Raw genomic sequence first — 11,042 nt, forward strand, 5'->3', positions numbered from 1 at the left:
TGTCTCATGCAAAAAGGGTTTTATTTATAAACTGAAATTTGGTGACAGGCCCTGTTAAGACAGAAATTGCTAACAACCAACTGTGGAACAGAACCAGGCAAAAGCAACCCCCCCAAAAAAATAACATTAAAACACTGGCCGCCTCTAGGGTGCCCTCTTCCTCCCTCTATGTCAAGTCTGTCCCCGACTTCTCAGGCCAGCTGCTTTAAAGTCTATGTTAATTGTCTCCCTTTGGCAACAGCTATTAGTCATCAGTCCACGTTGGCAGTTGTCCATCTTGTTTCTTTCTACCTCCTGCCTGGGAACCACTGCCCATCATCTCACACTAAATGAATAAATTATAATAATTGAAACATTGTATCTGGAGGGGGTGCGGTGGCGCAGTGGGTTGGACCACAGTCCTGCTCTCCAGTGGGTCTGGGGTTCGAATCCCGCTTGGGGTGCCTTGCGGCGGACTGGCGTCCCGTCCTGGGTGTGTCCCCTTCCCCCTCCGGCCTTACGCCCTGTGTTGCCGGGTAGGCTCCGGTTCCCCATGACCCCGTATGGGACAAGCGGTTCTGAAAATGTGTGTGTGTGTGTGTGTGTGTGTGTGTGTGTGTGTGTGTGTGTGTGTGTGTGTGTGTGTGTGTGTGTGTGTGTGTGTATATCTGGTACTTTTAATAAAACTGGTAAAAGTGCCCACTTGTGTGGTTGATTAATCAGTTCATTTTTGGTGTTGAAGTATCATGTTCAGAACAGAAAATGCAAAAAGAGTGCTTTTATGGTCAACCCTTAAGACAATGAAGTTGTTTTCTCTTCTGGCAGGTTTGATCCAGACATCCTTGTTGGATATGAAGTGCAGATGCGCTCGTGGGGCTACCTCCTGCAACGAGCATCGGCTTTGGAAGTGGACCTGTGCCAGCAGCTGTCACGAGTGCCAGGTGAGACAGCATCGCTAGGCTGCATGGTGTTGGGAGGACGCTCAGACAGCAGTAGCCTGCATTGACTGTGTGACGTTGCCTGCAGGGGCCTGTGATTGATAGTTGTTTCCTGCAAAAAAAAAAAGACTTTTCAGTCCACTTAAAGGAAAACAGTATCAAACCACCACCAGTCGGCACTCAACATATAAGCAGGCACGTGCTTTTCAGTTGTCTAGGTGTGCATGTGCTAAAGACTTGTGTGCCAGTGTGTGAGACACATGATCTTTGCCAAAAAGCACTTCCTCAGCAACAAGTGGGAATGCCTGTAGAAATGGCCTTCGTTGCATTGTCAAACAAACACTCAGCAGCTGCCGCAACATGCATAACAGCCAACAGAATCCCCATCCATTGCTTCTTTGCAGGTCTGCAGTAGTCTGGTTTAAATGTAAGTTTGTGTCATGGTAGATTTTAACAACTGTCTCTTAATCTTTACATAAAGTCTCTTAGTCTTTAAAATATCCATTCATTAAACCATGTGTCCAGTTCAGGGTCACAATGACCAGAGTCTATCCAGGAAGTGTAGGGTGTAAGGTATGGCAGGTTACACCATAGATGCGATACCAGTCCAATTCAGGGCAGCAATACGATATCTACATTTAATCTTTAAACTGTATTTTTAAAGCCTATTGATTTCCTGCAGGAAGAGAAAAGGAAGAAGTGGTGTGACAGATCAAGAAATTTAATAAATAAGATTAGAGAACAGTAACAGAAATAATAAGGAATCCGTTAGTAAACAATGTTGCTCAAGACAGTTGGCAATAAAATGAAACAGGCAGATTATGACTTTTAATAGACAGGCTGAGACCAGACATGACAGGAAAAGGCAGTGTTAATGGGTGTGAAAGCTTCCATCTCTACTTCTGGATGCTGGCTGTCTCTGTTCCTATACTGTGGTGTTTGTCTGGTGTAACACATGTCCTTGTACAACAGGTGACTTGAAGGAGAATCGATTCTCTGCTGAGCGAGACGAGTACGGCTCTGACACTATGACAGAGATCAACATTGTTGGTCGCATCACTATCAACATGTGGAGAGTGATGAAGACAGAGGTAGCTGCCCTCAGCATGAACTTTGCTCATAGCTTGTGCCTGCACTGTTGGAGAATATTGATCTTGGATAATCTGGGGAATTTAGCATAGGCTTTTTGCAAGTATCTAAACTCGCAAAGATGAAGGGTTTGCGCTTGTAGCTTTTGAATAAGTCATTAGGAAACTGGATGTAATTGCTTGTTTCTTTTCTTTTTTTCTCCCCAGGTAACTTTGAATAATTACAGCTTTGAAAATGTGGCTTTCCACGTCCTGCATCAGAGATTCCCGCTGTTCAGCCCACGCACACTCTCGGACTGGTTTGACCACAGCACGGACTTGTACAGGTACGTCTCGTCCACACACACACACACACACACACACACACACACACACACACACACACACACACACACACACACACACACACACACACACTCTCTCTCTCCTCCTCCTCCTCCATTGCTGATGTTTGTCTCACTGTTGCAGATGGAAGGTGGTTGACCACTATATTGCTCGGGTTTGTGGAACCATGCAGATGCTCCAGCAGCAGGACATCATTGGCAGGACCAGCGAGTTGGCTCGCGTCTTTGGGATCCAGTTCTACCATGTGTTGACCAGGGGGTCGCAGGTCAGACCTACATGCAAAAGCAAAAAAAACAATGCACATATCTGAAATCAAGACTTTTGGAAATCATTGTTTCCAGATTGAATGAATTTGTCATTTACCCAGAATTTGGGTGTACATTCAGGGTGTTCTTGTACATAATGATGTAGTAGCCTAGGGGTCTGCCAGTGAGGTCAGGTACTGGCTGCTCGCACCAGGTCTGGGATAACTGTGAGCAGTTTTTTGTCTTTTAGTTAGGTCTGGTCTTAGATGAGTTGGAACCTGTCAATTCTCCTTTGATGTATAATAGGTGATGTAATCAGATCTTCATCCAGACGTAACAAGGTCAGAATGTGATGTGTGTTTCTGAGGCCTGATTACTTTTTTTTTAGTTGTTGTTGTTTGTGTTGGGGTACTATTAAAAATTTGGTCTTCTCTGTCAGTGGACAAAATTGATGCCATTAGAAGTGTTTTATTTAAATAATAAAGAATGTAAGTGGATTAAATGACACAGCTAGTAGAGTAAAAGTTAGAGCTGCTGCCTTGGACCCAAAGGTCGCAGGTTCAATTCCAACCTCAAACTGTAGTACCCTTGCACAAGTAAAATTACCCAGCTGTATAAATGGGTAAATAATTGTCAGTAGCTTAACATTGTAAATTGCTTTAGAGAAAAGCATCAGCTAAATGAGTAAAGATAAATGATTTTGAGTGTAAGATTATTTTTAACAATGCACAATATCTGTGGATCCTATTTAAAGCCTGACATTGCTTACTTTGTTTTAGAGTTAGTTAGTATGGAGTAGACATTTTTTGGTCAATAATGTTTGATCTCACCCCTCTCTTCAGTATCGTGTAGAATCCATGATGTTGCGGATAGCCAAGCCCTTGAACTACATTGCAGTAACGCCAAGCACACAGCAGCGGGTCCAGCAGAGGGCACCCCAGTGCATCCCCCTGATCATGGAACCTGAGTCACGCTTCTACAGCAACTCAGTGGTGGTGCTGGACTTCCAGTCACTCTACCCCTCCATTGTCATCGCCTACAACTACTGCTATTCCACCTGCCTGGGGCACGTGGAGAGCCTTGGCACGTAAGGACTTTTGACCCCTTGTTGTGCCGACTGCCACCATCTCCTGCACTACTCAAGGACCCTCTGTCCCAGGCCAGGGCCCATATGCTTGAACATTAGCACATAGGCAATTCTTATGAATTTCATCCCCATGTAGGCTCCGGTTCCCCGCGACCCCGTATGGGACAAGCGGTTCAGAAAGTGTGTGTGTGTGTGTGTGTGTGTGTGTGTGTGTGTGTGTGTGTGTGTGTGTGTGTGTGTGTGTGTGTGTGAGATACAGTCAAGTCAGAACTGGTCTGTGCAGAAGAGTAATTATAAAGACATGTTCAGAATGGTCAGTGTTTAATGACACATCTCTAGTCATAGTGTAGAAAGTTTTGGGAGTTGTTTGAAAATTAGTGCTAAGAAATTGGAAGTGACCTTGTGTCACGCTGTTGAATGCTCCGTCGCCTCAGGTCTGGCCTGTGTGTGAATGAGTGCCTTGAATAAGTGGTGTTTAATGTGGATCGGCTCCTGCATCGCAGTGTGATGAGAAATGTAATAAGTGGCCTTTCTGTCCATCTTCCAGGCATGACGAGTTCAAGTTTGGCTGCACCTCGTTGAGAGTCCCCCCCGAGCTTCTGTACCAGCTGCGTGGCGACGTTACAGTCTCTCCCAACGGCATTGCCTTTGTCAAGGTAAAGCAGCCCTGATGTCATTAACTTTTCTACTATTGTAGTACAGGTGGTCCCCAATTTACGATGGTTCGACTTGTGATTTTTTTCAATTTTACGGTGGTGAGCTGGCAATAGACATTCAGTAGAAACCATACTTTGAATTTTGATTTATTTTATTTTTTTCTCGAGCGATACTCTCTCGCGATGCTGGGCAGTGACAGCAATCCGCATTTCCCATTCTGTCACACAGAGGTGTGTATTAGGTGTATTAAATGCAATTTTGACTTACAATATTTTCAGCTTATGATGGGTTTCAGGGAATGTAACCCCATCGTAAATCGGGGACCATCTGTACTTGATTCCCAGACCATTCCAAATGAGGAGGTGTGTATAATTGGGATCTCATCTTCATTAATAAAAACTTTCAGAGCAGATATGGGATGTTTTGATGTGAAATTGACATTTTTGTCATTATGTCTTGATATCTGTCTGTTGCTGATTAAACCCCGCCCCCCTCCCCCCCAAAGCCATCTGTCCGAAAGGGTGTGCTTCCCAGCATGCTGGAAGAGATCCTGAAGACCCGCATAATGGTCAAGCAGTCCATGAAGCTCTATAAACACGATAAGGTCCTCACACGCCTGTTGGATGCCAGGCAGCTGGGTCTCAAACTCATTGCCAACGTCATCTTTGGGTACACGTCCGCCAGCTTCTCTGGCCGCATGCCCAGTGTGGAGGTGAGTGTCGGGGAAGTGCCTGTCGTTCTCAGCTGTGCCTAAACAGCCTGAATCATGAAGTGAGTCCAGCAGAGGTGTTATGTAGCATCTGGTTTCTCCTTCCTCTTCTCCTGCAATGCCTCATGTTCTTCGGCTGTGGTTACCACTCTGTCACAGATGGTCGGTGACACCATACGCTGTCAGACTGGACTGAGATGCAGGAGTCAAAAGAACCACATTTACCAGAAGAGCAACTCAGTCATTACATTTCTTCTATTTAAAATGAAATGTCACTTACTCTCAAAAACTTCAAGGAGTAACAAGTGTTATGTTTTTAATGCTTTTCAATGTATATTATGATTATATGTACTCATTTGCCATCGCTTTCCTCCAATCAGCATGTGTGTATTGCTGTCATCTGTAGGTTGGTGACAGTATTGTCCACAAAGCCAGAGAGACCCTAGAAAGGGCCATCAAGCTGGTCAACGACACCAAGAAGTGGGGAGCCCACGTTGTGTATGGTGACACGGACAGGTGAGCAAGAGCCTGTCCCACAGTAGACGCGTGCCAGCAGATTACAGCTTTCTACTGATATTTCCCCCTTTGTGTCCAACAGCATGTTTGTACTACTCAAAGGAGCCACCAAGGAGCAGGCCTTTAAGATTGGGAACGAGATCGCCGAGGCCGTGACCGCCACCAACCCCAAACCTGTCAAGCTCAAGTTTGAGAAGGTGGGGATCCCCTGGTGCCAGGCATTTGGCGAGATCAGTGTATTCAACTGTTCTGATCTGTTGGGTAGTTGCTGTCTTTCTGTTTACTCTGGGTTTATCTCTTTGTCCGCATGTGCGTGTGCACACATGGCCTTCTCCAGGTCTACCTGCCCTGCATTCTTCAGACAAAGAAGCGCTATGTGGGCTACATGTATGAGAGCCTGGACCAGAAGGACCCTGTGTTTGACGCTAAAGGGATTGAGACAGTGCGCAGAGACAACTGCCCCGCTGTTTCCAAGGTAACTGGCAGAATTTTAGTCGACACATGCACTTGATGCTCACGCAGGATTTTGCTGGCACGTGCTCAGCCATTGCTCAGTGAGGCATGTCCAGTTCCCTTATATTTTCCAGACAGAAGAAAAATGACTAAATGGTTCAAGTAGGCTAGAATGTCAGAACATACCCCCATCGCTGAAAATATGGCCACATTCAAGGCTTGGTAGCTGTCTGTAGAGAAAGGGTGATTGACACCTCATGGTTTCTCCACTCTCTTCCCTAGATCTTGGAGCGTTCCATCAAGCTGCTATTTGATACACGTGACATAAGCCAGGTGAAGCAGTATGTTCAGCGACAGTGCATGAAGATCCTGGAGGCCAAAGCCAGCATGCAGGACCTCACCTTTGCTAAGGAGTACCGGGGCAGTGGCTCCTATCGGCCTGGCGCCTGTGTCCCAGCTCTGGAGATCACCAGGTATCATAGCTAGAGATATAATTCCTCCTAGTAACTTCTAGCATCTGATGTAGCTCATCCTAGAGATGTGGCACCTCCCAACAGTACAGTCTCTCCTAGAGATCTCCCCCCCCTTACTCTCAGCATCATTTAGCCCCTCTCCCTCATAGCAGATTGATTTTGTCCTTCCTAATGAAACCAACTTTGTGTTGCAGCTACTCCTACTGATACCCTTCCTGTAATTTACCACCTCCCAATACCATGCTTAGATTTAACCCCTCCTGCCACTCTGTTTTCAGCACCTTCTTGATCCCCAAGCTCAGGTCTGCCTTTTGAACATGGGAAACTGTAAATGAAACCAGATGAGCTTCCTGTTCCTTCTTGCATGTTGTAATATTCAAATTCAACTTCTAAGTTTAAATTGATCTCATTTTGTTGTTTTTTTTTTTTTTTTTTTTTTTTTTTTTTTTTTTATTAGGGGCTTGTGCATTTGAGAGAGACATTTTAAATGACATTTTTGTTGACTGTCAGTGTAAATCCACTCTTGAATTTCCACAATGGCCTTTGTCTGCAGACTCTGCTTTTGGCTTCACTGTACCTGAAACAGTTGCTTAGCAACACTGCCATTAATGGGGAGAAAAATCTGATTTTCAGGGCTATAGTTATACTCTATTTTTCCTGAACGGTATGTGGCAGTTTAGTTGGAGACCCATTTGCTTTATACCTTTGAATTTCAACATAGTTACCTATAAATATTGTATGTTTTACAGTGATTGGTGGAATATTTAAGGAATTTATAATGTATTATTATTCTTAATAGCAACCAGTCTTAAGATGCTACCCAGGGCTCATGCATGACCTTCTGATCTCGCCAGGCGCATGCTGGCATATGACCGGCGCTCAGAGCCCCGGGTTGGTGAGCGGGTGCCCTATGTGGTCGTGTGTGGCATGCCAGGTGTGCCGCTCATCCAGCTGGTGCGACGTCCCCTAGAGGTGCTGCGGGATCCTAGCATGCGCCTCAACGCCACCTACTACATCACCAAGCAGATCCTGCCCCCTCTCAGCCGCATCTTTGCTCTCATTGGAGTGGATGTATTCAGCTGGTACCACGAGCTGCCTCGTGTGAGTATCGGGTGGGGTTTTGGGAGTGGGGCAGGCTTTTTTTGGGGCACCTGTCATCCTTCATGCTAGAGACTAATCTTGCTTACTAACCATGCCAGTGAGAGTAGTGGCTAAAGACATGGACTTGTAACCTGGAGGCTGCTAGTTTGAGTCCCATTCCCTGCTAAACCTGTTGTACCCTAAGCAAAGTGCTTACCCTGAATTGCTTAGTAAAACTGGAAGTTTATATAAAGATCACAAGCAACCAATAAATAATGACTAAATTGTGCATGTACTATTACTTTGATGTTTAACCAATCAGTTTATGGTGTTGAATATGAAATAAAGGAAATCGCCGTTCACACACTCCACCTCAATGTTTCTGCACACCCCTTTCAGTCACTACCAGCTGTTTTTAGTCCAGATGCTTTTCTGCTGTAGTGTCAGCGCCACCTACTGGTCAAAAAGACAAAGTGGCTTCTGTTGTTTTCATCTGAGTAATATTACCTTGTCCTGTGTTATGTGGATAGTGAAACTGACCCCCCCCCCCCCCCCCGTTTAAGACACTGCTGAACAAATGATTTTACACATTTCCAGTGGATCTCATTCTACTTTGTGTGTTACACTGTTTTAACTGCTTTGGTCAGGTGGAGCAATAGCCAGTAATGTAATGAAAGGAGCAATTCAGGTTTCTCTGTAACAGAATAGGAAAAAGGATCTCAGTGAACTGTAATGTGTTGCAGAATCATGACTTGTTTTAATGTGAGGAAGCTGAGCAATGCCACTACTCTGTTACCTACACACTGCACAGCTGATATTTATGTAATGTTGGAAGGTTGAGAGCTTTCTTTGGTCATGACATTGGTCATGTCTCCACCCAGATCCAGAAAGCGTGTTCCACAGCAGGTGGCAGTGAAGACGAATTGGGCCGAAAGGGCACCATCTCCCAGTACTTCACCACTCTGCACTGCCCCGTGTGTGACGAGCTCACGCAGCTCGGCGTGTGCAGCCGCTGCCGGGCCGAACCACAACGCGTAGCTGTCACGCTGCACCAGGAACTGCGACAAAGAGAGGCTCAGCAGGAACAACTGCTTAAGGTTAGGGAAGTGACATACAGTTGACCCTTGTACTGAAGGATCAGGATAAGTGGGTTTGTTTGGTGTGGCTACAACTTCAGCTGTACACACTTCTTTTTTTTTTTTTTTTAAATTTCACAGTTTTTGTATGGAGGGAAATTGACCTGTGTTTACATGACCAGCCAACAGATCGCACTAAAGAGCACTGCTTTTATCTTTCAGATGTAGTATGTGCAACCAAACAATACAGAAAACTGACAGATGTCTGAATTCTGGCATTTTTGTATGCTGGTCATAATTTACATACGTGTCCTTAATGTTATAGTGACAAGCAGCATTGATTACTTTTGAGCCTTCTTGATTTCTTACAGTCCAGTTTAACATCTCCACTTACACATTCACACTAAATTATTAGATATGTGCTGTATTTTATTTTGTAAGAACTGTTGTTTTGCTTTACTGATCTTGTTCAATTTGGAGGGGGGGGGGGCATTTTAATTAATGTAAAATTACTGGTAATTGAAGCGTATCAACTTGTACCCGCAGATCTGCAGGAACTGCACTAGTGGGTTTGAACGCCAGGTACCCTGTGTGTCTCTGGATTGCCCGGTCCTGTACAAACTGTCCCGAGTCACACGTCAGCTCTCCAGGAGTCCCTACCTCCGACAGCTCCTCGAACAGTTCTGACCTGAGCCAAACAGACCATCATACATGTATAGCAACATTGGTGCTAAAGGCTGTTTCCTTCAGCTTGGACTCCTGTTGGTTTGTTCTGTTTTTTTTTTTTGTTTTTTTTTAACTGGTGCTTTGATCAAATCCTGCTGCATTTCCATTTTGTCTTGTTGCTATTTGTTACACAGGTCTGTCTGCTGCAAGCAGAAGTCTTCTAGAGGCTAACTGGGGAAGGGGTTGTGAGGGGTTTCATTGCTTGCCTTGTCCTCATTCTCATCTGCTACATTATTAGCTGCTACTGGTGGTGTGTAATATGGTGTTTTCATATTTCAAAGCTATCTGTACCCTTCTATTTGGACGGGACATTGGATCATGGACTTTCATTTAATATGCGCTGTAGCGATTTTTAAATGCAAGACTTCGAGGTCTAAATGTTTTTTAAAGAGCCTTCCCCTGACACCCAAGGTAAAATAAACACTGTTTAAACCCCAATTCTTTTTTTACATAAGATCTTTTGTATATAGAAATTCTCAGTGTAAATTCTTCAATCCAAATTCTGCGTGCACCTGCATTAAAAAAAAAGTTGTGGAAAAAAAATGGAAAAGTAAAACTTTTTATTACTTTATTTCAAAGGTGCCATGTTGTGTCATTTTCTTCAGCCTTGAATAAAAGATGGGTTTTATTTATGTACATTTTTGGCACAGAATAGTCCTTAAAACTCTGAGCCTTTTATTGTGGTCTGTTTGCAGGAGAGTGGAAAGTAGAACGTATATGTCAGAGTTTTTCTAACTTCTGGGACTGTTGCAATACTGTATTTTGATAATTTATGGCAAAAGTATATATTATTTCTTTGTGCATATTTGTTTTGTACACACATTTCTAATGCTTTCTCTATGCTCCATGTATGTTCCCTACCCATGTAAAGACTGATTCTATAATATCCCAATCAACTGTACACAAGATATGTGTATTTGTATAATTGTAAAAAAAAAATGAAGGAACTGTGTTTTGTTTTTAATCGCTTTTTCTGTGGGTGGAGGTTTACAGTTGATATAATAAAATTAAATGTATGAACAAAATGCCTGAATGAATCAATTACTTAAAATATCATTTAAATGACCTAATTTTCCTAACAGATGCTGTCCTATGTTCCAAAATCAAAGCATTTTAATATCTCCTAGTTTTCTCCCATTGACATTTTTAGTTTTGTATATTAATCATCCATCCATCCACCTTCCTCCACTTAGCTGACAGTGAGCTTGAGATGAAAACTGTGGGTAAAGAAGAGAAAATAAAGAAAATATATACACAAATATCCATCTTCCTCCGCTTATCTGGGGCCGGGTTGCCGGGGCAGCAGTCTAAGCAGAGCCCCCCAGACTTCCCTCTCCCCACACACCTCCTCCAGTTCCTCTGGGGAAACCCCAAGGTGTTCCCAGGCCAGCTGGGAGACATAGTCTCTCCAACGTGTCCTGGGTCTGCCCCGAAGCCTCCTCCCAGTGGGACATTCCCAGAACACCTCCCCAGGGAGGCGTCCAGGAGGCATCCGGAACAGATGCCCGAGCCACCTCAACTGGCTCCTCTCGATGCGGAGGAGCAGCGGCTCTACTCCGAGCTCCTCCCGGGTGACTGAGCTCCTCACCCTATCCCTAAGGGTGCGCCCAGCCACTCTGCGGAGGAAACTCATTTCTGCCGCTTGTTTCCGCGATCTCATTCTTTCGGTC

General features: G+C 44.5%; 1 protein-coding gene across 2 annotated transcripts in view; it reads left to right on the forward strand.

Moving 5' to 3' along the window:
• The window catches only part of rev3l (REV3 like, DNA directed polymerase zeta catalytic subunit), a 48,570-nt gene extending 38,178 nt beyond the window's left edge, over positions 1–10,392 (forward strand). The window contains exons 19-32 of one of the 2 annotated variants that reach the window (XM_018743755.2): positions 805–920; positions 1,890–2,008; positions 2,213–2,331; positions 2,474–2,615; positions 3,438–3,682; positions 4,230–4,338; positions 4,845–5,051; positions 5,455–5,564; positions 5,647–5,761; positions 5,902–6,039; positions 6,300–6,490; positions 7,345–7,591; positions 8,452–8,667; positions 9,193–10,392. In XM_018743755.2, coding sequence (XP_018599271.1) covers positions 805–920; positions 1,890–2,008; positions 2,213–2,331; positions 2,474–2,615; positions 3,438–3,682; positions 4,230–4,338; positions 4,845–5,051; positions 5,455–5,564; positions 5,647–5,761; positions 5,902–6,039; positions 6,300–6,490; positions 7,345–7,591; positions 8,452–8,667; positions 9,193–9,333 — 2,215 coding nt within the window. In that variant the 3' untranslated portion in view covers positions 9,334–10,392. Of the gene's footprint in view, positions 1–804; positions 921–1,889; positions 2,009–2,212; positions 2,332–2,473; positions 2,616–3,437; positions 3,683–4,229; positions 4,339–4,844; positions 5,052–5,454; positions 5,565–5,646; positions 5,762–5,901; positions 6,040–6,299; positions 6,491–7,344; positions 7,592–8,451; positions 8,668–9,192 lie in introns of those variants that run through there. The other variant, XM_018743756.1, reaches the window with a different exon arrangement.
• The last annotated feature ends 650 nt before the right edge of the window (positions 10,393–11,042 follow it).

Source organism: Scleropages formosus, chromosome 1, assembly GCF_900964775.1.
Source record: "Scleropages formosus chromosome 1, fSclFor1.1, whole genome shotgun sequence".
Taxonomy (NCBI): Eukaryota; Metazoa; Chordata; class Actinopteri; order Osteoglossiformes; family Osteoglossidae; genus Scleropages; species Scleropages formosus.